The sequence below is a fragment of the Somniosus microcephalus genome, chromosome 24 (genome assembly GCF_052327205.1).
Source record: "Somniosus microcephalus isolate GS21.2 chromosome 24, FLI_Smic_1.0, whole genome shotgun sequence".
NCBI lineage: Eukaryota > Metazoa > Chordata > Chondrichthyes > Squaliformes > Somniosidae > Somniosus > Somniosus microcephalus.
The window spans coordinates 15,389,396-15,417,225 of NC_141010.1; the positions used below are offsets into that span (position 1 = coordinate 15,389,396).

A 27,830-nucleotide genomic window follows, 5' to 3' on the forward strand; every position below is an offset into this window, starting at 1 on the left:
CTTATTGAGGTGTATAAAATAATGAGTGGCATAGATAAAGTGGATAGAAAGGACCTGATTTCCCTTAGCAGAGGGGTCAAAAACCAGGGGGTACAGATTTAAAGTGATTGGTGGAAGGTTTAGAGGGGATTTGAGGGGAAATTTCTTCACCCAGAGGGTTGTGGGGATCTGGAACTCACTGCCTGAAAGGGTGGTAGAGGCAGGAACCCTAACCACATTTAAAAAGTACTTGGATGTGCACTTGGGATGCTGTAACCTGCAGGGCTACGGACCCAGAGCTGGGAAGTGGGATTAGGCTGGATAGCTCTTTGTTGGCCGGTGCGGACACGATGGGCCGAAATGGCCTCCTTCCATGCTGTAACTTTCTATGATTGTGAGCTCATCTCTGGAGCGGAGGTAAATTCGATGCTGCTACAGAGTTAAACTAATTGCAGCAACTTGAAGTAGCTTTCTATTTTAAACAATTTGGATCATTGCAATGTCTGTGGTTAGTGGTTCCATAGTTCACTGAGTTCCAACTTGAAAGTGTTATTGGTTAAAACCTGGCAAAGGAGAGGTCCCAGCTTTTTGGGCTCAAGGGATGGAAGCTTATCAGGTTGAATGGAAGAAGGTGGCCATGGCAGTGAATGCTACCTCTGGTAACCCCACGCAGCTACTCAATGTCGAAAGAAGTTCACTGACCTCACCAGGGAAGTCAAGGTAACAGGAGACAGTCATACCTTGTAAAAACACTTTGTAATTCACACACAGCTGAACATGTAGGGAAGCAGTGAAAGACCTGAAGGTAGGCAATCGTACCTTCCTACATGGATTGCGTATTTCCCAAAAATATTCCTTTTCTGACTAAGTGTTCAGTATATTTTTGCTCTGATTAAAAAGAATTGTTCCTTTCAGTTATGCTGAATACTTTTAAAATAGTACCCAAGGCAAAAGAACATAAGGGTTTTCTCTTCTTTTTTAGCCTAAAACTATTTTGAAAAGTGTGAATCGTTACTACAATGGTATTGATGCTAACAGCAGATCAACAGATGTATTCAGTGATGCATTGGTCAACTGTAATTCATTCTTCAGTCCTTATAAAGCACAGGTAAGAATAACATGTTATTTTCTAAATTTCAATTGGAATACAATTAAAATGTACCTTTGGGTAAAAAAATAGTGGGCCAAATCTACCTGGAAAAATAATGGCGAGCTCAGGACTTATGCCTTTATTAATGTGCAAATCAGCCAGTAGGTTCAGGGGAAGAACAGATACGCCATGAGTTGCGAATCTCCAGAACTTGCTGGTCGATTTACACCGCTCTGCCGTTTGCCCCACACAGACGGCATCTCGCCCTTACCCTCCCCATTATTTTTAAGAACTTGCTGGAATTGCACATTCATTGCCCATTATTAACAGCATAAGTATCGTTTTAACTGTTAATTTAAGATGTGTCTCATTTCTGCATCTAGTAAATTGTTCTTGGAGATTTAAAAAATTTCAAGTTTTTAATTTTTTTCTTTTTTTTCCTCTGTCTTAATCCAATCTTTACCTCATTCTGTTTCTCTTTCTGTACCTGATTTGACTCTAATTCACCCTCCTTCTCCATTTCTTTCTCAATCGCTAAGTTTCATTGATTAAGGAGGTACACTCTTGGTCCTGTCATTCACTAAGGTCCCAGATGCACTTCCAGCCAGTTACAGCACAAATTATATTCGAGCTGAAGGGTGCAGAAAAATAGTCTAATGAACGGCACACGTCGCGAGATGCCCTGCTCCAGCAAGATTTGGCCCAGTACATTGAGGGAAGAGTTGATTGAGGAAAAGAATTCTACACACTTTAAAAAAAAAAGTAACACTATAAAAGTGTGTTCATCCAGGAAAGGTGTTGTACTTGGTCTGTATGCAAAATTTTTATTATCTTAATTTTTTAAACTAAATAAAAGATGAAAAAATAGAGCAGGCCACTCACTCATTGGCAATGCAAAATGATTTTCCATTCCCTTCTATATTGAACATGAGACCGAGAACCACACATAGTTGTTACCTGCTAAAACTCTGACTATGTATTAAAATAAAATTTGGTCAGTGACAGCAATGTCCCATCGGTGTTGTGGCAGTAGTTGGTACTCCGAGAGTCATGTTATGTGACTGTAAGTACGGTGGGGCTCAACCAATATTGCGAGACAGCAACTCTGTCTTCACTATTCCTCCTTACCGGCAGTTATAGAAAATAAGACAAGGAATTGTAAATAAAACCGCACTTTACACCCCTGATTTATCAGCACTGCATCCAAATTGTAGTGCGCTAAACAACTGTTTAATTTCCGAATATCCAAATACATTTTATGGAACCAGTTATACACCCTGCTTCTAATTCTGCTTGACCTGAATACTTCATTTGGTCTTGACTCCACCTGTGCATCTTCATGGGAGAATAATGAGTTACCTCAAATATTGCAACTGGTCAGGACTGGGATACAAAGGAATGTAATTAAATGATGCTGTACTTTCGGCCTTTAAAGCCATTCATCTTAAAAAACGTCTTAATAACTATCAGTATAGAAAAAAAATCTTCTAGCTTCCCCCTTCGTTCTTCTAAAGATAATTCTGTCTGTGTCGCTTTTATCTGTTGGCCTCTCGCACTATTACCCTTCAGGCTCACTCTCTCTGCTCTCACAGTAAGCAGTTAGTCTCAAGGGTAAGTGGTAGCTCAAAGCAGCACCAGGTTGTCATGCAGTCTGTGAGGGAGCGAGTTTAATATAAAGATAAAAGGAAATTAAGTTGGCCAAATAACATGTGGAACGTATACCCCGGCTTCGCCACTTGCCATGCTTCTGTCATGGATGTCCACTATATCAATGGTGGCATCTTCCATTGGGGACAGCAATGGCCTTCCTCCTATGCGCATCTGCTCCAAGAAGAAAGGGACTATGCTGGTGTGTGGCTGATGAAGGGTTGTGAAAATGTGCGTGCCAGAGTATGAATGGTGTGTGAAAGATGCTACAGGTGTGGGAAGTGAGGGAAGTAATTATGAGGACAGTAGCAGGTGCCGAGTGTGCAAGTGGCAGCAGAAGGAGGTACAGTGAAGTGTGCTACTGTGATTAAAGGAGCATGATGGGAAGGTGGGGAGGGTAGGCTTGTGACTGCTGGGGCTACCGGTAGTGCATAGCTAAGCTGAGAGTAAGAGAGGTATGCCTAGGAGCCTTACAATAGCAGCTCTGGTCAAATCATTGAATTTTTTTTGACATAGCTGCCAGGTCCTGGATGCAATGCTACATCAATTCACTTGCTCAGCCACCTCTGACCACCGTTGCCTTGTTACATTCCTTGGCAACCTTCTTCTGTCAGCTGGAAACAGGAACTACTTCCTTCTGCTTACATCCTCGACAAAGTCTCCATGGCGTTGTCGGATAATTGAGGGGCCCTTTCAGAACTCGTATTGACTGTTGTCCGTTCCAAGTTTGAAGTCTGAAGCATGCAGTGCAGCCAAGGTGCACTCCCTGTTTAAGAGGGACAGAATACTTTTAAATGGTCACTCACCCCAAATTCACCCCCATGATCAAGCTGCCAGAAACAAGTACGTGTGGTGCTGATAATCGCCCATTGTATGGAAATGAGGCACAAACCTGAAAATGGTTCGTGCCTCTCGTCCACGTCATCAGGCCGGTGCTACACATGCCCTGCCCACTTTGCACCTATTTTAGGTGCAGGTTGAATTATCCCCCCAAAGTAAAGGTTTACTTTAGCTATCAGCCATATTAAATATCTAATTGCACTTTTTACAATGTTTAAAAGCTACCCTATCACACAACATGGAGCGTTTTTCTGATTTCATTGAACCAATGTTATATGGAGAACGCAGATGTAACCTGTCTACCTTTTGAAAACGTTTTGTAAGGACTAATATTTATATCTAGATTATTGTATTTCAACAGTTTTAAGATTTTCGGTCTTGCACCTGAATTCTCTGTAGGTACCTCAATATGAAGAAAATATAGATTCACATCAGTCCTACACTGCATCAGTGTCGACCACTCCTGATTCCTCCTTGTTCTATGTTCCTTGGTCAACATCTGGAGATGATTATAAACAGCTTGCTGGATCTCAGAGCAACCTTAACCGGTATGAGGATTATCTATTTCCATAATTAAATGATGTAAAAAAATCTAGTGCAGAAACATTGTCATGTTTTGAGGGCTGCAGATTATTGCCATGATGATATCAGAAGTGATCACATTGCTGAGGCCATTATTCCACACTTGAGACAATTGGTGTAATCTCTGGAGCTTTAGTTTACTAAACCAGTGTTTGTTTCATTGTACACTTTAGGTAAATCAACTTATTTTAAAAATGGGAAATACTTCTGCTCATTTTTTAATGTTTTGCAATGTGAAGCAATTGTCTTCTCTACCTCATATTTGTTGTTAGCTGATAGATCTTCAAAGGTATTAGATAAGTTTTCTGTATGTCAGACAAAGTTTTTTTGCACTGTTTATTCAGTGGGCTAAAGATTAACATTGCAATCACAGTAACATAGCATAGAAACACTGTAGAATATTGTGAACATCGTAAATGGGATCTAAAATTATTTTTCCAATATTTAATAAAACTATTGATACTGGAGCTGATTCCGTGATCCTAGAAAAATAGCTCCATGATCGATGCGTGCAAGTACATTCATACACCTGAAGTGGGGAGTTAACCTAGTTGTTTTAATAATTTTACATATGCTGCCTGCAGCTTGAGCCTTGCGCAGGGAGTGTGATAAAGAGGGAGTGCTGCTGAATCCAAAGCAGGTAACCACTCAAAATTAAAGATATGTGGTTGCATATAAGAGGTTAAAAATGTTGGAGTAAGTCTGAATAATGGTCACAGCAATTTACAACCTTTATGGGAGAGGAAGAGCTGATAGCCAAAGTGTAAAAGACAGACAAGGCAGTGGAGGCACAAAGTGGAGTCTGGACTAATAGCAGAGCAGTGCTGCCCACCACTTTGATGGGTGGCAAAGTGAACATTCTGCTGCATGAGTTGGGTGCAAGTAGGCTTGCCCTGTTTGCTTTCCAGGACACCGTCCCCAGAGAATGCCAATGTACCCATGCCTGGCAAGACGTGGTAGTCCCATACAATGCTGCCTGCAGGACCTAGAAACAGGTGGTGGAGAAAATGGCACACTTTAAGGAATCTGGTAAGTTAAATTGAACAAGAATATGATGTATCAGGTAGATGGCAGATGCCACAATGTGTAGCCTGTCAACCTCTTTACTGCTCACCCATGCCAGGCTTTCATACAATCTTACAGCCCTTTCAGTTCGATCTCATGCATACCCATACCTTAGCAGAGCAGACATTCAAGATGCAACATATAATTGACAGCCTTGCCACACTCATCTTCTAATGGTTTCAAGTTGGACACATTGGGGCACTTTTCAAAGTGACTCTTGCACTTTGGGAAATGCACCATTGTATAACTCACCATTTTGATCCATACAGTTTGCTCCCTGCAATGTGAGCCTTGGAATGAGTTATAGGTGTAACTATTGAGGGCATTGGTGATATTGCCAACTAGTAGTGTTGTCTATATGTTGAAAGTTTGCTGTAAGTGTTCTTCCTGCATATGACACAGCTTTGTCCTGCTAACCTGTAGCAAGCTGAGGCATTTGTCATAGATCATTGGCAGATGGATGTACCATGGTCTGCATTATAATCTGATGCTTGCTGATCTCCTTGCCATGTCTCCTTTCATCTTGTACAATCTCTGCTACAAAATTTAATATTTTAAGAGCAAATTATTCTTGAGTAAAAAAAATGGCTGCCTATGTCTTTTTATTAAATTAATATTCAGGGAAGGCGGTGTCTAGTGATCAAGGGGGGAATTTTGACGGCGCTCGGGGCAGGTTTGGCGGCGGGACTGCTGGCAAAATTGCAAAGATTGACAGTGGGTCCCGAACCCGCTGTCAACCCGTCTCCATACAATCTTCCCAAGTGTCGGGTCCCCAATTTGCGCAGGGACCCGACACCTGGCGGCGGAAAGAGGATTATAGGCACTTAACTGCCTGTTAACAGGTAGTTACCAGGCAGTTAAGAGGCTTTTTTCAATTTTGACAGGTCGACTGGGCTTCCCAACGTCCGGACACCACGCCAGGGTAAGTGTGGCATGCTGTGGGTCAGCTGTAAGGTTTGTGCATTGATGACAGCTGCAGAAGTGGTGTGAAGGATCCAGTGGTACACTGGAGTTTCAGGGGTAAGAAAATGTTGGGGAAATCATTTTTAATGTATTTAGACTTTTCTGTAGGTAACAAGGTTTGAAGTGTTTGTGTAGTCCCACCTCATTGGGAGAACCTCTCTCACCAGTGACAGATCGCTTCTGTAACCTCACCTGCAGCTGCCATCTGTTTTATCCTAAGGAGAGAGTCACTGGAGAACCTGGGTGCAAGGGCTCAACTTTGTACAGTGATTGGCAGTGTTTGCAGCACCTCAATGCTGTCAAACACTGAAAAATCATCTGTCAAAAAAAATGTGCGCGTCCCCTTTAAGAAAACCGGCATCAACTGATGTCATCTGACACCGGCTTTCTCTTAATTGGGTGGCAAGCCCGCAGGGCGGGGCTTAACGAGGCTAATTGACGTAAAATTATGTCTGTGCGTCGTTGGGGGCGGGATTGGAACCCGCAAGTCAGCTGACCCGCTCCCAACTCTCACCGAAAGGTAAGATCGCGCCCTAAGTGTCTGGCTTCCCCAGTCTTTCTCCTTTAGTGTTGTGCTCCTGGAAAGTGTCTCTCACACCTCCAGTGGAGCTTATTGCCCATTCACTGTAACAGCCTGGGGTGAAGGTCGAAGTACCAAAATGGCAGTATCGTCCATAGAAGACGCAGATGTGAGCCTAATGATAGTCAAAGACTGACAAAATCCTGGCTGGTCTGGTCACATCTGAAGCCGTCTGGCAGTTGAAGTCCAGGGATGATTGCTAGCTTCGGCCTACACCAGAAGAGCTGGTGCACTGAAGAGTCGGCACAATGGGTCGTTATCAGTCAGTAAGATTGATATGTTTTCAGTTGATTGTATGTGAACTGAATTGCAATGTAAAACACCTGCTGTGGGAATTTGGATTGAGTGGCAAGTTTGGCTTATCCTCTCTGCAGCCACTGCTTTAGAGATACATTGGATTGGTCTCATCCAGGCTTGATGCTGAGAGGCAACGAGGTTCAAGCAATGGGATCCTAGGTTTTATCCAAATTTAATATGCTCCCTGTACATTTGCCTGAAGTGCAGAACAGGCTACAACAGCAGGTGGGGGAGGGGGTGGAATGAGGACTGCAGCAGCTCTGAAAGGGCTGCTGTTATATTTTTTCTGCAGGCTGACTGGTCTGCCACAGTTTTGAAAAAGATATCTGGAATAAGTAGTAGAATGTGTTCCTTTTAAGGATGAGAGACTGGATATGCTGCTGGAGGAGGTGCATTGGAGGAAGGTGGCAATTTTTGGGGCCAAGAGGAACCCTCTCATGTGTTAATGTGTAGTAAGCATGGGAAGAAGTGACCTTTTCAGTGAATACAGTTTCCCACATTCATAGGTCATGCAAGTAAATGAGAAAGTAGTTGTTGTCTGATCTGAGGAAGAGTGCCAAGGTACAGTTGATTGAAGTGTGCCCAATGAAAGAAAAGGAATGTCTGGACTATGCATGCACCAAGCACTGACTCAAAACATGGTGCCACATCAATAAAGCCTGGAATTCATGAGTCCTACATTTTCTGTCCCCTATCTACCACTCTGTAAAGCTGCTGTTTTAAAATTGGTGGCTGCCAAAGGGAAATGATTCTCTTGCCTTGCATAACTGTTGCATGTTTTGTCATGAAGGGGTGAAAATTTTGATGCCATCAGAGCTACAGGGTGGAAGCACCAAATGGACCCTGGCCACTTCTCAGATGGGGGTCTGCTGCAGTTTGCAATGAAGCTACCACATGCTCTATTGGTATCTGCAATGAAGAGAAAACTTCCCTGATGTTTCTGAAAATGAGAGCTGTAGACTTAAGTCACACCTGTCAGTTGCCCCACATCTGTAGAGACTGTTCTTAGAGACTGAACATAGGTATGCTTTTCCTCGAACATCCATTTTTTCAGGCAAGTACCTTGAGTTCTGGGTCCCACAAGTCTGAAACCACGGGCAGTCTTCTCTGGGAAGGTGGCACATTCTCGCCCATTTCCCACTACTAGCTCCGTCATGCTCTGCGAATCTCACAGTCTCACTTCCTCACTAACATCTAATTCCCCCCACCCAGATGAACTGAGCTGGTGTGTTGGAATAAAGAAGCAAGTACAGGAAACTTTGTGATATCCGGCACCGACGGGACCGGCGTGTTGCCGATCTATCAAAACTGCTGGACATACAAAGCATACGGAGGTTTTCATCTCCGTATCTGACAACAAACACTGTTGCTTAGCAACAGCTTCTAAAGAGTCGGCTGCAGCTGCAAGCATCTCTAGCTGAAGCTGTTGCTATAGCTACAGACCTTGCAGTGCCTGACTGGGGGGGGGAAAAAACAAGAACTAAAAAAACTTACAGAAAACAGCTCCTGATTTTTGCCGTTAGAGCGAGTATTCCGGACATACAACCTCCGGATAAACCAAAGTTTCCTGTAATGCAGAGGGTTAGTTCGATGGGCATTGGGGCAGAGGAACACGGGGCAGGTCTCTATCAATATTTCCCCTATTATGTTACCTCAAAAAGAAAAGTGTAAAAAAAAAACATTTCTGACCTAAAATAAAACTCCCCCAGCAAAAGAAGGTAGTGTGGCGGAGCCACTAAGGGACTCCGATCGAATGTATATAATTCCCTTTAACAGTGTGTTAACTACAGCCTGAGTCTGTACCTTTTGTATATACTGTTTGCATGTACAGAGCGCGGTCCCTTTAAGAGCGCAGGCAAACGCGATGACGTCACGCCGTTCATCACGTGATCCCCAACGGCGGGAAAAACGTGATGACGTCATGACACCAATCACGGGACCACCCTAGCAGTCCTTGTGGAGCCTCCGAACTGACTAGACCTGTTTTCGTAGTTCTCGTGTATTGGTTTGTTAAACTCCGTTTGTTTTATATTAAACATCGTTTGTTGATCGCCTGAGTCGACCTCAGTCTCTTGATAGGAACTAGACATTCCTACATTGGTGACCCCGACTTTTGCGAACGGTTTTCGCAGAAGGAACGCAGCATGGAAACAAACGCCATTGCATTGAAGCTACTGCAATTCTGGGAGCAACAAGCGACCTCGTGGTTCGTCCAGGTCGAAGCCCAGTTTGCGGTACGGAACATCGTTGCAGATCAGACCCGTTACTTTTACGTGGTCTCCGCACTCGACAGCTCCACCACCTCGCGGGTCGTCAGCCTGCTCGAAAACCCCCCCGGACGACGGCAAGTATGAAGCGATCAAGGCGCGGTTATTACAGGTCTTCGGGCTCACTAAGTCGGAGCGCGCCCGCCGACTGCTCGCTATGCCTGGCCTCGGGGACTCCAAACCGTCTGAACTCATGAGCCAAATGCTCATGCTCCTTGGCTCCGAACCGCAATGCTTCCTCTTCAGGGAGCTATTCCTCAGTCAGCTACCGGAGCAAGTCCAGGCTGCCCTGGCCCGGTCCGAAGTCACAGACTGCGCAGCACTTGCTGCTGAAGCGAATAAGATTTTCGCGGTGATGCAGCAATACTACGCTGCCACGAGGCACCCATCCCCCACGGACGCCGCCCCAGCCCCTCGGCCTGCGGGGCTGTTCTTCTACCACGCGTGGTTTGGCGCGAAAGCCAGATGTTGCCGCCCTCCCTGTAGCTTCTCTTCCCCCCCCCCAAAAAAAATCCACTGCAACCCCAGCGAAGGAAGAGCGGGTCTGACGGGTGCCCCGCGGCTGCGATGGCCATCGGAAATTCTGGCAAGCTGTTGTTCATCACCGATTCCATCTCTGATTGGCGATTCCTGTGCGACACCGGCGCACAGTGCAGCATTATTCCCGCGTTAGCTATGGATGTTCAATCTGAGAGGCATGGTATCTCACTCGAGGTGGCTAATGGCGGTTCTATCCGGACCTTCGGCAAACGGCGGGTCCAGGTGTGCTTCGGCGGCCAGCGATTTGTGTGGGAATTTGTTACGGCCAGGGTTTCACAAGCCATCCTTGGCGTGGATTTCCTGTGCGCCAACGGCCTCCTGGTCGATGTGCGTAACCGGCGGCTGGTCAACGCGGCCATGTTTAACTCCATTCCCTGTCACCGGGGCAACACCATGTCGCGCACCGTCTCCTGCGCTTTCCCAACTTCAGACGATTTTGCTCGCCTGCTCGGTGAATTTCCGGACCTGACCAGACCCACGTTCTCCTCTACGGCCACGAAGCATGGTGTTGAACACCACCTCACCACCACCGGCCCCCCGGTCCACGCGCGGGCCCGGCGCACGCGCGGGCCCGGCGCCTCGAACCCGGCAAACTGGCGGTCACGAAGGCGGAGTTCGCCACGACGGAACACCTGGGAATAATTTGCCGGTCCAATAGTCCCTGGTCTTCGCCTCTCCACCTTGTACCGAAACCTGGCGGCGGATGGCGGCCATGCGGCGACTATCGACGGCTTAACGATGCAACCACTCCTGATCGATACCCGATCCCCCACATTCAGGATTTCTCTGCCCATTTGGCTGGGAACACCATTTTTTCAAAGGTGGATCTAGTCCGAGGCTACCACCAGGTCCCGGTACACCCGCAGGATGTGCAGAAGACTGCAGTCATCACCCCATTCGGCCTGTTTGAATTTCTGAGGATGCCTTTTGGTTTGAAGAACACTGCCCAGGCCTTCCAGCGTCTCATGGACTCTGTGCTGCGGGACCTCGACTTCATTTTCGTCTATTTAGACGACATCCTCGTGGCCAGTTGGAGCAAGGAGGAACACATCGCGCACCTGTGCACCCTTTTTCGTCGCCTCAGCCTACACGGCCTGATTCTCAATCCGGCCAAGTGTCAGTTTGGTCTACCGCACATGGATTTCCTGGGGCATCGCATTACACCGGAGGGAGCAGTGCCTTTGCAAACAAAGGTGGAGGCGGTGACGTCCTTTCCGCGCCCACAAACTGTCAAGGCCCTGCAGGAGTTCCTCGGGATGGTAAATTTTTATCACCGCTTTGGCGCCCAAGGCAGCTCTACTCATGCAGCCCCTGTACGAGGCCCTCCAGGGCAAGTCTGGCAAGGATCCGGTTAGCTGGACAGTCGACATGATCCCCCAACGGCGGGAAAAACGTGATGACATCATGACACCAACCACGGGACCGCCCTAGCAGTCCTCGTGGAGCCTCCGAACTGACTAGACCTGTTTTCGTAGCTCTCGTGTATTGGTTTGTTAAACTCCGTGGCCTAGAAATTGGGTTGGGGCGCCAAAGTGGCGCAAAAGTCGCCTGAGCGCAGGATTTAGCGCAGCGTTCGAGGCTTTAGCGATCGTCAGATATTCAGTTTCATTGCCCCTCGAGGGACATGGGGCAAGGCTCGAGGCGCTCCGCGTCTCTCTTAGGGCGCTGAAACTGAATATCGCAGCGCAACGTGCCACACACGGCACAGCACGCTGCGGTACTGCAGGCCTTCCTCCCACTGTTAAGGGGGAGGGGCCTGCAACAGCGCGATCCCCGCTCGCGAGTGCCGGCAAATGAGCCCGGCACCAAAGTGCTGGGCTCTCGGGAAACAGCCGGTAATGCTGCGGGGGGGGTTAGGAGGCCGGGGACGGAGGTGCTGGCAGGCGGCCGCCGAAAAAGGCAGCCGCCCCGCACCTCCACCTTAACTTGCGCCGCTGCCGGCACAGTAAGGCCCCGTGAACCGGGTGCGGGTGCTACCAAATATTGCGAATGGGGCGCTGCGCACACCGATGACGTCATCGGTGGCGGCGCAGCGCAAATGGCTAACGCCACCATTAGCGCCCCTGCTGAATATCGCGGGAGGCGCAGCCAGTGGCGCTACAGCCACTGACTGCTTCTTTAGGCGCTAACAGGTGGCGCTACTCACCCAATTCCTCCCCCCCCCGTTTGTTTTATATTAAACATCATTTGTTGATCGCCTGGTGAATGCCGTACACTATGCTCTGGATGGGGCAGACTTGATGGTCTTTTCTCTCCCTTTTTCAAAAGTTCAAATGTAGCAGTCACACTTTTTAATTTAAAAGCCTTAAAAAGAAAACCAGTTATTTCCTGAGGGTTTCTTTTGACCTCTAATTGACCTCAGGAAAATAGAATAATTACACACAACTGTACTTTAGTGGCAGTATATGTAGTGTGCATTACATGGTATAATGCTGCTGTCCTATTAAAACATCTAACTTCTTGTGATAGATCTACTAACGTTTCAAAATTTCTTATCTGGAATCTAATTGAATTGTGCCCCTTTAGGTTTCAGAAAAGCAGGGTCCATTTTAACTTGCTTGTGGTGTGTTCAATTTCAAATCAGTGCAAACCATCTTATTTATTATTATTACAAAAGCAAAATACTGTGGATGCTGGAAATCTGAAATAAAAACAGAGAATGCTGGAAATACTCAGCAGGTCAGGCAGCATCTGTGGAGAGAGAAACAGAGTTAATGTTTCAGGTCGATGACCCTTCGTCGTTATTATCTTCTTGAATTATATCCTACATTGGTCCCATTGATTCTGACTTGAGGATTTTAGCACAGTGGTAAAAAATATTTACATTCTTTGATATTGTTCTTTTTTCCCGGATAGGTCTCAGAGTGAAATGAATGATTTTGGGAGTGCCGCAGACCTGTATGGGCTTGTTTCCAACATTTTAGAAGAACCTGATCAATCACAATCCTTATTTGTTGAAGGGTAGGTTTATGTATACGGTCTTTTATTTAGTAAAACTGAATAAACATTGAGAGGGTTGGGGCTACTGATGTTTTGGTTTTCTCTTCCTGCTGGACTACACGTGTACAGCTGAAAAGCTAAACCGCCTACTCCTGCCAGTGCCACTGTGAGCTGGGCATAAGGAGATGCATCATGCTGTTTGGGATGACATTCCCTCTCCCCTCCTCCTGTGGCCTGCCTCATTGTAGCAATACAGCTAAGACAGCCAATTCAATTGTGATGCAGATAGTACCTGCATTCCTCCACTGCTGTGATGTAGTGCATTGGCTGTTCAATGTGCCGTACCATCACACCACACAAACTAAATGTGTAATATTAAAATGCATATTGTCCTTTAAGGCTTTTTTAACTATTGTCTAACCAGTTCCATGCAACATATCTTTTGTTTTAGAAATACCTCCTCTAACTTGTTAAGATCAATATGGTCTTCCACAACCAGCAGATATACAGAACATCTAGATCACTCATCTGAGTCTAAGAAGCCTGTAGATACATCGTATTCACAACCAGTTTTTAATGCAAAAGAATCCATAGCAACTTCTGACAAACAACAGTACCAGCAGGATAGTCATTTAGTCTCACAGCAAAAAATAAATATGGAAGATTTTTTAGGATTTGATGACTTGGATCTTACAGAGCAATGGATGTTTCCTTCAAAGAAAGAAGTTACTGATTGCAGTCCTTTTCAGTCCACTGACACCACCAAGATGAACTTTCAGGAGTTTTCTTATGTGAAGAATTGTTCCAAACTTCAGGTAGGATTATCAGTTAGAGAACCAGGAACAGATATACACATGTATGGCAGAGACGGGGGAGATTTTAAAGAAGTTGGTATGCCATCCAGTCAGACATCCACAGAGCTGTTCCCTTTCCTGCATAATTCCAGAAACTCTTACAACAGTAATACTAGCAACAGATACATGGAGCAATTACATGGCAGTAAATTCAGACAGAACAAATTTGTGAATTTTAACATAGCAGATGGAAAGACCTCTTCTGATTGTATACCAGAATTACCAGTGATAGAAATGGACACATGCACTAGGGTGTCAAAAGGAAAACAAGCACAAAAGGGGTTTGATGAATTAAACATTGATCAACATACCTTAAAATACTGTGTAAAATCTTCATCAGGCTTGAGTGAAAAACAGCTTTCAAAGGAAATGGGATTAGGTAGTGATTTGGGGCAAAAGTGTACATCTGAATGTGGAAGAAATCCACATACATTTTGCCCAATTAGAAGTGACTTTGAGAAGGCCTTTGAAAAGCAACAACATTCTAATTATGATCATTTTTCACAGCAGTCTGAATATGTTCAGCCATTAAATGCATTGCCGGTGTCTGTGTATTCCGGAGAGTCTTACCAAAACAGACAATCCTGGACAAAATTGGCTACTTCTGGTTCTGAAACTACCACTACTACTTCATTTGGGAAACCAGACAGCTCAGCAGACCTCGGTAATCAAGCATCTCCTGCCTCTAAAACATCATCTCACTCTTTCTGTCCATCTTCTCATCAGTCTTCCATGCCTTTTTCTCAAAATAGTAGTGCTTACTTCCAGAGACCCGCAGGAATTTATAGTCAGGAAAACCACTCCAAGGTTTCTAGTAGTGAATTCACATATAATGTGGAACGGGTTCAACCAGGTACACACGTTGAAGGGCAAAACAAAGCTAGTGGAGATATGTACATTGAATCACCCATTGAGAAAAATTGTCAAAATGGAAAGCAAGTAAATGGATTCTATGGGAGTTCGTCATCTCAGCAATATGTTGCAAACAAATATCCCAGCTATCAAACTAAACAGCAAAACTGCCATTATGATTTGAATGAAGATGTGAAAAAAAATGAAGAATTTTCACCAAACATGTACAGAGATTTGCTAGGTGCTCAGTCTTATTATTATAATAATCACAATTCCCAACAAGGAGCTGGAGACAGCAACAGTGTAGCAAATTATATGACTCGTTCTTCAGCTGCTTTTTCAAGTCCCTACATGATGGGTGATTTTAGACGGAACCACAATATTTCACAACTTGGTCCACGTAGTGTTGCTTCAGGAACTAATCTTCAGTTTGGTCATTCTGTTGTTTCATTAATGGATCCCAGTGAGTTATTTCCTTATGAGGAGTTCAGTCACTTGTATCCCCTTTTCAATGATATGTTTTATGGAGATGCACCCCTTTATGGATTTATACCACCTTTTGGATTTCCAAGACCTATGAAAAATCGTAGCGGTCCAGCCAACGAACTTCATATTCGTTTGGAGGAGTGCTATGAACAATGGAGGGCTTTGGAAAAAGAAAGAAAAAAGGTAAATAAGTTTGTTGAAAGCATGAAGCTTAATTACTTTTATTTAAAGGGGAAGGAAGTCTAGGGGAATACTTTTTGTTCTAAATATTCCTGCTTTTTAAAGAAGAAAATAATGGTCTTACCATACATGAATTTTATTGTCAGCATGGAGACAGATCCCCCTGTTCTAAGAGGTCAATTATGAGGACCATCTCAGAGTGCCTCGATTTAAAATAGTGGAACGTGCAATTTCACACGAGCCTGAGAATTGCTCAGACGCTCTGGAAAATCATAGTTTGAGCTGGAGATACAGGTTTCATATTGTAGCATACAACATACATCAAGCCCGTTTCATCCAGACATGGTGCAGCTTCATTGGCCCCGATATTAACCGGGGGCGGGGAGTGCGCAGTTTTGCATTCGGGAAACCCGGAATTTAACGGCAGGACCTGTAACATTTTTTGTCTCCATTTCCCCGTCGCAGCCAGCCAGATTGAGAGGCTGGCTGGCTGTTGGGCGGATAGGCCTTTGACACCTGGCCACAGCCGGGGAGCACAGAGTAGGAAGGGCTCGGAAAGACTGGGTGAGTTGGGGGGGCACTCCAGCTCCGCCTGGCTCACAAAGCAGTGCTGGAAAGGCACTTACCTTTTCCACACACCAGTATTGCCTCCCTTTAGCTGCCAGGTTAAGCCTAAAGAATCTGAGGCACGCAGCATCATTAAAATATTTAAATGAGGGACCAGCCTCCTATGAGCTGATTGGTTGCCTGTTCTCCATCCCGCCTCAGTTAAAACCGGAGGTGGGCGGATTGGCTTCAGGTTTGAGATTTTTAACATCCCATCCGACCCAAACCCATCCATTTTGGGGGGGTTAAAATTCCCTTCATTGACTCCTACCCCCTATGTCATGCAATCTCCTGGGAGAGGCAACAAATCCTGAGGCTAATTTAAGAAAAGTTCTAGGAAATTCCTCTCTAACTCCAAAGGCAATCAAGCAAGTTCTAGGAGATTACAGTAACTCATGAGCATCATTAATCCCAGCTACCCTACTATATACCTTTTTATAACTTCAAATGTCCTCTCTCAAGAACTTGTCCAGCTCTCTTTTGAAGATCTGCACTGTATCCATACTTATCATATGCTTTAGCAATGTGTTCCAAAAGTCACTAACTCTTTATGAAAATAAGTACTTGGTCCTTGAATCAACCTCACTCTTCGTTTTATACTCTCACTCCCTATCTAGCTCAGCCAGAGCAAGATCTGTTCCCTCCATTTTAAAAATCAATTGTATCCTCCCGAAGGCTGCACTGCCCCAATGAAAAAAAGTCCCGATTTGTTGAAACTGCCTTAATAACTAACAGCCCTAAGATTGAGTAACATTTTGGTCACCCTATTCTGGACCAGGGTCTCAATATCCTCCACCATGTGCGGAGGATCAAAACTGAACACGGTTCTCCAAATTCGGCCATACCAAGGCGTTGTACAACCTCAGTATTTAAATTGTTTTGTATTTTTTATATATTGTACTGTCCAATTCAACCTAAAACTTACTTGCTTTCCCAATGGCCTTGTTATACGGCTTGTGGACCGTCAATGTTTTAACCACTATGACCTCCAGATCCCTCTCCTGCTCTGCAACCATTCGTCACAAAATTATCCAGCCCCAAATCCATCGCACTGCATTTATTAACATTGAAGGATATCTGCTACATACAAGCCCATTCCCCCATTGTATCTAAATTGGTCTGTACCCTATTTAATATAAGTTCCTAACTCGCATACATCAGCAAACTTGTAAATTGTTCCTTTAATGTCTTCATCCAAAACATTTATGAAGATGTTGAAGAGGAGCGATCCCAGAATGGATTCCTGTAGGAATGTACCAATGTAGTTGACACTTAACAGTCTCTTGAAGTGGCCTAGCAAGCCACTCAGTTGTATCAAATCGCTTTGGTGGGCAATGAAGCTAGCCTCATCGGCGAGTCCCACATCCTGTGAATGAATTAAGAAAAAAAAAATATCATATATCTGTCCCTACCCTCTTGACCCTACCCTCTTGACAAGTTATTTTCTTTATATTTAGTGTAATATTTCTTTTTGAGGTTAATTTGCCTATGTACCTCTCTAACCCACAAACCAAGGTTTTAAATTAGGTAAAGCTAACTTTGAAGGGACAAGACAGAAATTGAGCGCAGTAAACTGGGTGGAACTGTTTAAAGGGTAAAACTACAGATGAACAGTAGGAGGTGTTCAAAGAAGTATTTGGTACAATACAAGATCTGTGCATATCCCTAAAGGGCAAGAGCTTTACTTGTGTAATAAAACAAAATTAGTCAACAAAAGAGGTGAGAGGTAGTATAAAATTAAAAGAAATGGCTTACACAAGTGCAAAGACTAGTGGAGATCCTGCAGACTGGGAGAGATATAAAGAACAGCAAAGGGATACAAAGAAAGTAGTAAGAGTTTCAAAAAGAGAAAATAAAAAAATCATGCGAGGGATATTAAGGATAACACTAAAAGTTTTTACAAATACATTAAGAGAAAGTGGGTGGCTAATGATAATGTGGGCCCCTTAAATACAGATGCAGATGCTACTGTAATTGAAAATATGGAAATGGCAGACTTGCTAAAAAATTACTTTGTTTCGGTCTTCACAGTAGAGGAAGAGGATACAGTAACAGAGATCATAGAATGATTACAGCACAGAAGGAGGCCATTTGGCCCATCGAGCCCATGCCGGCTCTCTGCAAGAGCACTTCAGCTAGTCCCACTCCCCCGCCCTTTCCACGTAGCCATGCAAAAAATTTTCTTTCAGGTACTTAGCAATTCAATTTTGAAAGCCATGATTGAGTCTGCCTCCACCACCTTTTCAGGCAGTGCATTCCAGATCCTAACCACTCGCTGTGTAAAAAAAATGTTTTCCTCATGTTGCCTTTGGCTCTTTTGCCAATCACTTTGAATCTGTGTCCTCTGGTTCTCAACCCTTATGAGAACCAGTTGCATAGACTAGGCTAGTATTCCCTTGCGTATAGAACATTAAGGGGTGATCTAATTGAGATGTTTAAGATGATTAAAGGATTTGATAGGGTAGATAGAGACAAACTATTTCCTTTGGTGGGGGAGTCCAGAACAAGGGGGCATAAGCTTAAAATTAGAGCTAGGCCGTTCAGGGGTGATGTCAGGAAGCAGTTCATCACACAAAGGGTCGTGGAAATCTGGAACTCTTTCCCTCAACAAAATCAATTGGAAAAGTTAAAAACTGAGTTAGATAGATTTTTGTTAGATAAGGGTATTAAGGGTTATGAAGCAAAGGCATATGGAATTGAGTTACAGATCAGCCAAGATCTAATTGAATAGTGGAGCAGGCTTCAGGGGCTGAATGGCTTACTCCTGTTCGTATGTAATGGCAGGCAAATAGTATTGCTTCCTGGGGTTAGTTAACCTTGGAGTAGCTCTTAGGGTCACCCTCTCTACTAGGGACCCATTTGAGGGTTTCCATGCAAACAATAATATTGACTTTTTTTTTAAAAGCCAAAGAAATTCATGGTGAGACTTATTTTTTCCTATTAAAAATGTGAAAAACAAAAGTACTCATAGACTTTTCTTTCACTTTAATATATTGTGAAAATGCTGTAGAAGACGTAATAAACATAAGTTAATCAACCTTTTCTAGAAGTAGAGAAGCATAACTAAATGAATTAACTTTAGTCTATGGATATTAACAGCAATTTTCTAATTATGGGCACAGATTTTTCCTGTTCCTGTGCCTGGGTATATTGGATCACCAGATGCAGTGAATAGAGAAAAATCAGACATGGAGGATCATGTGCCAACTAGGAAGTCCGCCCGAATTTCTGTGTGTTTTTGTTTAAATGGATGGAAAATTGGATGGACTTAAACAAGGATCCAATTCGCCAAGTGCAGGAATAATGAAATGCGTTGCATGGTCTCCACATAGCATGGGCTTTATCCCATTAGCTGCAAACCCAACAAGGGGAGAAATTCTTCAACCACTTTAAATATTTGTGTATTTAAGCATTTAAAAAAAAAAATACAAACTTCCTGCACTATTATTAAATATGCTTTCCAATACAGTTTCAGGTTTCTGTTGCCACCTGTTGCCTTAGGGCAACAGTGAGGTGAATTTTCATCTATTTGATGTGAATCAGCATATTTTTCTTAATTTGTACCAAATTCCATTTCTATTAATTGCAGTATTTAAATAACTTTTAAGCACTGTATAGTGCATATGTGTCACTGTAGGGTGTTTTGCTTGCACAGTTTTGGCACATTTTCTTAAAATACTATGTTTCATCCTTTTACCCATAGTAGTGTTACCCACCATAGTCAGAAAATCTTAAATTTGCTTTGTATATTTGCAGTATAATTTGAATTATGGTTTAATTTATTTTTATTCTGATTAAGGGGGTTTTAATAATAGTGCTTAATCATTTCTCAATCATTGTTGAAGATACATAGATTTAAATGCTGTGTATGAGTATGATTATGCTGCATAAGTAAAATTAGTCCTTGTTTGTTTTATTCCCTCTATTTTGTAATCGCAAAAGAAGGAGAATCCAATTTGTCTCGGCTCTCTCCATGATGCAGAGCCTATTGCCGCAGCTCAGAAAATTGGGCCCCTGACCTTGTGTCCAATTCCCACTCTGCCTGATTTTCCAACAGGCAATCTTGGGGTGGAATAAAGAGGCCTCATTGCAGAAATGTGCAATCCACATTGTGTTCTACATTCATTTTATAATTCACTGCCCATGCTGAATTTTACAAGTTCTGACAAAGCTGCAGATTGCTGCTTGCCCATATAAAATGGGCATATGACGGAAATGTTTTTCAGCGATCCTTAAAGCTAGTTTTCTGTTGTTTGATTCACATCTCTTGTTTTACATTCAATATCTTGAATACTTTCTTCTCCTCCATATTTTTGCCTTTTTTAATTTAAAAAAATTGTGCTTGTCAAGGTAAGGGATTTTAGTGTTAGAGAATGTTCCCATTTCAGGTACACATCAAGCATCTCAGGTCAGGTATAGCACAGCCAGATTGAAGCTCCTTTTATTTTGCCCCAACAACATGCTTCAGCTCCACGCTCAGAAAAGCACCCCTTAATGCACCAGTGTGATTTTTTTTTTTAAATAATTTCCCACACCAGCTGGATGGAGCCCAAAATAGCACACATTTTACATAATCTATGAAAGAACAGACTTGATGGTCTTAATGTATTTTTTTTATTTCTATGCTCTAGTAGTTTTAGTGGTGCCACTGTCATTCTTTGTAGGTACCAGGACAGGGTAGGCACATTAGTAAACCCTTATGGCAAATTGTCACCTAAAAATGACTATTTCTTTGAAGTTTAATTTTGTCATATTAAAAACTGGTATTGACCATTTTCACCTTCTCCCTTTAAGACTGAAGCAGCACTTGCCCGAAACTACCCAGGAAAGAGAGTGACCAGTTCAAATAATACACCTATTCCCAGGCTACCATCAAACCCTTCCCGGGTTGATCGTTTGATTGTTGATCAACTGCGTGAACAAGCAAGAGTATGTTTCAATTACATGTGGTAGATTGGTTAATTGACCATATTCCGTATCCATTTTGTTGTGCTTAGGTGTAATTAAGACCACTTTTTTTTCTATTTAAGATTTTTATTGCTTTTCAAAATGTAGTTACATACAGATAGAAGTAGACTTTATCATCAGCAATTGGCTATAATTACAGACTATATTGTTATTTATATATGCAGTGATGTAAAAAGACTACTGAGCACTTGGTTTGAGTATAAAACAAGGCTTTAATCAACTGTTTCAAAACTATGAGATTTCTAGTTACATCACTAGTTCCTGGTTACAGAAACATCCTGAGCAAGCTGGGCCCACGCCCGAGTATTTATACTCCTTGGACGGCGCCACCAGCTGGCCGCCCAGTGTTACTTCATGAGTCATGTAAGATTCATGACATCCTTCCCGCCTGAAAGTTTTGGAAGTCCGACTATTTCCTTCTAGTGGATGAGGCGGACCATGAATAGGCGCAGTCTTTTAGATCTTCGCTTGTGGCTGGAAGGCACGTCTCCTCGGACCGTGTCTTGGTCCCTGGGTCGCTTGGTCCATACTGGTAGATCGACGGGCCCGTGTCGCCTTGATCGACCTGCGGAAGACTGGGGAGATCGTGACTCCGGGTGCAGGTCCCCACAGGCGCAGAGCTGGCGTCATCTTGGTTGGTAGCCGGAGATTGACCGGCAGCCTGGCTTCGGGTGGCCATCCCATGGGAAGCACTCGGCTCCCCGAGTTGATCTGGTGGAGTAGCCGGCAGAGCCCTTGATGTCCCAGGTAGGGCGTCATCCTCAAAGGAGCGCAGAGCGTCGGCATCATTACCATGGGTTCCTCTACCAGTTGGGTCCGTTGGACTGGTTGGACAGGGAGCCAGATCTCGGAGTGAAACGGTGGACTCCCGGCCATCAGGGTACCGCACGTGCGCATAAGTGGGATTAACGTCAGTTAGTTCCACCTCGTCGATGTGGGGATCGTTTTTGGAAGATCGGACGAATCTTCGGAGCAGCACGGGACCGGGAGCTGCCAACCATGACGGTAGGGACGTCCCATGAGTGGAGCGATGCTGGAACCTGAAGAATCGCTTGTGAGGAGTGACATTGGTGGAAGTAGAAAGAAGAGACCTGATGGAATGCAACGCATCAGGGAGCATAGTTTCCCAGGTTGCGTGACCTCAGTGCAAGACGAACAGCGTTCCAAATTATAGTGTCGTATCTCTTAACCTGTCCGTTACCGATGGGATGACGCGGTGTCATTTTACTTGTGGCGATTCCCCGTTGGGAAAGATAACTTTTGAGTTTGCGTGACATGAAGGAGGGACCCCGATCAGAGTGGATGAAATTGGCCGTACCGCAAAGGGAAAAGACTTGATCGAGGCATTTGATCACTGTGGAAGTAAGCATATTGGGACAGGGGAATGCAAAGGGAAAACGTGAATATTCGTCCACCATAGTAAGCAAGTAGGTGTTTTACGTTGAGGAAGGCAATGGCCCTTTAAAGTCAATGCTGAGTCGCTGCATAGCGTGTATGAGCGAGCCAGCCAACGAACGGAAGAATTGCGGTTTTAATTCGGCACAAATTCTACAGGTGGAACATGTTCTTTTCACATCTTCTGTAGAAAATGGGAGATTTTTAGATTGCACAAAGTGCAACATACGGGTAACGCCAGGATGGCATAAGTCAGTATGAAGATCAGCAAGAGTCGAAGTTGACATAGAAGAGCAGAATGCAAGCGTGAGGGTATCCGGGACTACATTCTCTTTGCCGGGTCGATAATGTATGGTGTAGCCAAAGGCGGCCAATTCCATCCTCCAGAGCTGTATTTTGTTATTCTTGATCTTAGTGCGTTTCCGGTTATCCAGCATAAAGGCCATCGGTTATAAGCGTGAAATGGCGACGAGCAAGAAAATGACTCCATTTACGTACTGCTTCGATGATAGCCGTAGCCTCCTTCTCGACAGGAGGATAATGGAGCTCGCTACCCTGCAAAGTTCTGGACAGAAATGCCACGGGTCGACTACCTTGATTCAAGGTAGCCGAGATCACCACTTCTGATGCATCGCACTCAACCACAAAAGGAAGATTTTCATCGATGGAACGAAGCGTGGCTTTTTCCAGTTGTCGCTTGAGGAGGTTGAAAGCTGAAATAGCCATTGCCTCCAACAGAAATGACTTCGCGTGAAGCAGGGGCTGGATCTTGTCGGAGAAGTGGGGTATCCACTTCACATAATAGGTGAACATGCCGAGTGCCTGACGAGAGCCGAGATTCGTGGGAGGAGGGAGCTCCTGAAGCGGACAAAGTCGCTCCGGATCCGGTTTGATGACACCGTTGCCCACCCAATAGCCAAGGATGTTGACTGATGGTACTGATTTCACAGATTTGGACTCATTTAAGGTTAAGTTGCGACGACGGAGAACGTCAAAAAATTTCTGGAGGTTGGCATCATGCTCCTTCTGGTCATGACCAGCAATGGTGATATTATCCAGATATGGAAAAGTGTCCGTTAAGTTCTCCTGTTTGACTAGGCTATCCATTGCCCGTTGAAAGACGGCCACCCCATTGGTGACCCCAAATGGAAGGCGACAAAACTGATAAAGCCGACCATTGTCTTCAAAGGCCGTATACTTTTTGTCAGAGTCCTTTAACGGTACTTGATGGTATGCGCTCTTTAAATCAAAAGTTGAAAATACCTTGTAGTTGGCAAGGTTATTGACCATGTCATCGATGCGTGGTAGTGGGTAGGCATCCAGGTCGGTATACTGGTTAATAGTTTGCGAGTAATCGATGCAAAGACGTTTCTTGTGTTGCTTCAGAGGATTTTTGACAACGACGACTTGAGCCTGCCAGGAAGATGAATCTGGCTCAATGATACCGTCAGCTAGAAGGCGAGAGATTTCTGCCTCGATAAAGGATCGATCATCTTGGCGGAAACGTCGTGATTTAGTGACTATGGGCTTATATCAGGGGGAAAGAGGGAAAACAAGGAGGGTTCATCGAGCAAAGCCCCGAAAGCGCACAAAACGGTATTTTGGAAATAGTAAGCTCCGGCTTTGACCCTCCAAACTCGAAAGTGAGTCATTTGTGTTGTTTCTGGAAATCCTGTCCCAGGAACACATCACTGCATAGGTTTTTGAGCACCCCGAGCCGGGTGGAGAAATAAGTGCGGCCATTGAGAATAAGGTCGACAAGACAAAAGCCGGAATAGTTGGTGGTCAGTGTCGTCCGAGCCATTGCAATTTCCCTGCCCGAGGGGTAAATACGCAGCTTTAACTTACTGACGGCCCACTCACTAATGAAGCTGTCAGAGCTGCATGAGTCGATTAGTGCACTCAAAATGTGTCCATTTACCGAAACCTTCGTGGCTGCATGGGACAGACTTTGGGGAAAAACAGCTGTGATGGGAGGAGGGGCAGTTTTACCCTTGACAGCTGTAACCTTAGTAGTGGCTCTTGGGGGAGGAGCAGTTTTATAGATAGCTGCAAAACTAACAGGGGCTCTTGACTGGCATACCTTAGAAAAGTGACCTTTCTTACTGCAATAATTGCAGACTGCGTTACGAGCAGGACAAAATTTCCTATAGTGGAATGACCTCCACAGAAGAAACACTTCCTTCCAGATTGCCAAGATGCCGCTAGGGCAGGATCGTCATCAGTGAAGGCTTCTGGGGCAGGGTTGTCATCAGCCAGGTGGGAGTCATATTCAGTGAGGGCTTCCGCCCGAGGCCTGTCAAAAGAGTCACTAAAAGTGATCGCAGCAGCCCGTACATGTGGTGAAAGATAGGTATCTGCATTCCTCTTTGCTAAGTCCAGAGAGCATGCCTGGTCATAGGCAGCCTGCAACTTGAGGGTTTTATTTTCCAACAGATGCTGACGTATGAAGGGAGACGCAATCTCATTAATAAAGGAATCACAAATTAACTCCTCCTGGTACTGCTCAGTTGTACTGCTCAGCTGTGACAGCTTTAAGATTACAATCCTTGCTGAACCTGCGAAGTTTCTGAAGGAATTCGTCAAGTGATTCCCCAGGTTGTTGTCGAGTTGTGGCCGAGCAAAATTTTGTTTGGGGACTTAACATATAGTTGCTGTAGTATTTGGATAGTGGTGTCATAGTCTACACAGTCTTCGATATAGTCAAACACATGAGGGGATACATAGTTGGCAAGCATTCATAACTTATTAGGAACATTCTCACCACACTCCTCAAGGAAGTTGCTAAAGGTACGATACCAGTGTTTCCATACCTTAGCAGCGGTAAGTGAATTCAGGTCCAGGTCGAGACGGGTGGGTCTGAGTAGTTTCTCCATGATGGATCGATTACTTTGTCCGAGTTCCCTTCTACGGTTTGAGTCGTAGCTGTCTGTTCCCAAGACCACTCGGAGCGTGGAGCAGGTTCAGTTGATTAAATTGATGTAAAACGACTGCTGAGCGCTTGGTTTGAGTATAAAACAAGGCTTTAATCAACTGTTTCACAACCATGAGATTCTAGTTACATCACTAGTTCCTGGTTACAGAAACATCCTGAGCAAGCTGGGCCCACGCCCGAGTATTTATACTCCTTGGACGGCGCCACCAGCTGGCTGCCCAGTGTTACTTCATGAGTCATGTAAGATTCATGACACGCAGTATATTTTAAACATAGTTATTGTACTATTCCTTAACAGTTGGAAGGTTTTGTGGTTTGGCAGTGTAGTAAGCTCATAGCTATTTGCTAACAAAATAATAACAGACTGATTAATTCAGAGATGAGCTAACCAGGAGAATAGAAGAATGGTGATAGTGAATAAATAATGGAGTAAAGGTCAATCATTTATTTTTAAATTTCTGATTGCTTTTCTCCCTTTAAGGTAAGGGATATCAGTGCTAGGAATGGGACACTTTGACAACATGCCCTTCCAAGTCAGGCAGCACAGACAAATGCAGAAAGTAAGCCACTCTCTGCCCTGCTCAAACAGTGGGGTGCATTTTGAGACCATCCGCCCGACGGAAACAGGGCAATAGCATCCCGGAAATAGGAGGGAAAGACTTAGCACCCCATGCCACCTGAATACAGCGGTAGGGATGATTACTAATTGCCCAGTGTCTCTTGGTGGCTCCACCACAGGCGCCCCCCCCCAAGAATTCTCTTTAACAGACAGCGTCAAACGAACAGGAGGTTTAATGATTCTGCCCGAACGACTACGAACTTCAGGCAGTGGAACGTTGGGAGACGAGCCGGTGCTTGGCTGTGTCTGAAGCGGTGCATCTGGGGTGGAGGAAACAGTAGCAGAAGGTGTAGGCAAGGATGAGGCAGAAGCAGGCAGTTCAATGGTGGGCTGTTGCATAACTGGTCTAGCAGCCAACGGTGGTCGTCCACGGCGAGGTGGCTGGGCAGCAACAACTGGTTCACTCCGATCTAGATGGGCTGGTTTAAGTCGGTCGATAGAGATGGTATCGGACTTGCCTCCCACTTCGACCGTGAAAAATTTCTCTCCCGCTGAGATGACACGAAACGGTCCAGCATAAGGTGGTCTGAGTGTATCTCTATGAGCGTCCTGCCGAATAAAAACATAATCGGAACTCATAAGTTCTGCCGGAACATGAGGCCTCTGTAGGCTGTGATGCGAGGTTGGAAAAGGCAGGAAATTCTTTGCCACCTCGTGATGCTGAAGGAGCTGCTGAGCAGGCGACCACGGTTCTGTATGTGGAGGGAGGAAGTCCCCATGTACTCGAAGTGCTTGACCGTAGACTAACTCAGCCGATGAAGCCTGGAGGTCATCCTTGGGGGCTGTGCGGAGGCCCAGCATCACCCAGGGGAGTCTGTCCACCCAGTTGGGACCACGCAAGCTGGCATGGAGGGACGCCTTTAGAGACCGATGAAACCTCTCGCATAGACCGTTCGCTTGCGGATGGTAAGCGGTGGTACGGTGCAGCTTGGTACCCAAGCCCTGTGCAACTGCGTTCCACAACTCTGACGTGAATTGTGGACCTCGGTCAGAGGAGATGTCAGATGGCACCCCAAACCGGGCCACCCCCGATGAAATAAACGCCCTGGATACGTCCGCTGTAGTGGTAGCGACCAAGGGAATCACCTCTGGCCACCTGGTAGTGCGGTCCACTATTGTCAGGAGATGCATGAAACCCCGCGAAGCGGGGAGGGGACCCACTAAGTCCACATGTACGTGATCGAACCGGCGTTCCGGCACCGGGAAGATGGCCACTGGAGCCTTAACATGACGATGGACCTTAGATTTTTGACAGTCCACGCAATTGTTTGTCCAGTCCCGAACGTCCGAATGCATTCCCTTCCAAACAAATTTGCGGGACATGAGCCGTTGTGAAGCTCGCATCCCCGGGCGTGATAAGCCATGTATAGCCTGAAAAATCTTCTTACGCCATTCGACCGGCACAATGGGCCGGGGCACTCCCATGGATGTGTCGCACAAGAGCGTGGTTCCTGCTGATTGGAACATAACATCGGCTACCTGCAAGCTAGAAGGCGTGGTCCGATACACCTGAACTTCGGGATCTGCCAGTTGTTCTGCCAACCCGACGAAATCGATTCCCAGGTGAACTGCCTGGACTGGGGCACGTGAAAGGCAATCAGCCACGAGATTATCTTTGCCGGACACATGTCGTAAATTCGGATATAAATGTAAGGTGGCGCTGTTGCCGGGCTGACCACGGCTCCGCCGTTTTGGCCATTGCGAAAGTGAGCGGCTTATGGTCCACGAATACAGTGAACGGGCGCCCTTCTAGGAGAAAACGGAAATGCCGGATGGCCAAAAACAGGGCCAGCAACTCCCTGTCAAAAGTGCTATATTTTCGCTCGTTCTTGCGCAGTTGGCGGCTAAAAAAGGCCAATGGCTGCCAAGTCCCGTCAACCCATTGTTCCTGAACCGCCCCGATGGCGTAATCGGAGGCATTGGTAGTAAGGGCGATGGTCGCGCCCGGGAGTGGGTGTGCAAGCATAGTTGCGTCTGCCAACGCCGCCTTGGTGTCTAGGAACGCCTGGTCCATCTGCGGTGTCCAAGTGATAACATCTTTACCCGACTTCCCTTTGAGTGCTTCGTACAGCGGCTGCATCAATTGGGGACAAAACGATGATAAAAATTTACCATCCCCAGGAACTCCTGAAGAGATTTAAATAT

The 27,830-nt window shown here is 45.2% G+C and overlaps 1 protein-coding gene across 2 annotated transcripts in view; it reads left to right on the forward strand.

Moving 5' to 3' along the window:
- meioc (meiosis specific with coiled-coil domain) overlaps window positions 1-27,830 on the forward strand; it is a 77,069-nt gene that overhangs the window by 19,868 nt on the left and 29,371 nt on the right. The window contains exons 2-6 of one of the 2 annotated variants that reach the window (XM_085966252.1): window positions 962-1,087; window positions 3,956-4,104; window positions 12,707-12,811; window positions 13,242-15,165; window positions 20,563-20,697. In XM_085966252.1, the coding sequence (XP_085822378.1) occupies window positions 962-1,087; window positions 3,956-4,104; window positions 12,707-12,811; window positions 13,242-15,165; window positions 20,563-20,697 (2,439 nt within the window). Of the gene's footprint in view, window positions 1-961; window positions 1,088-3,955; window positions 4,105-4,141; window positions 5,168-12,706; window positions 12,812-13,241; window positions 15,166-20,562; window positions 20,698-27,830 lie in introns of those variants that run through there. The other variant, XM_085966253.1, reaches the window with a different exon arrangement.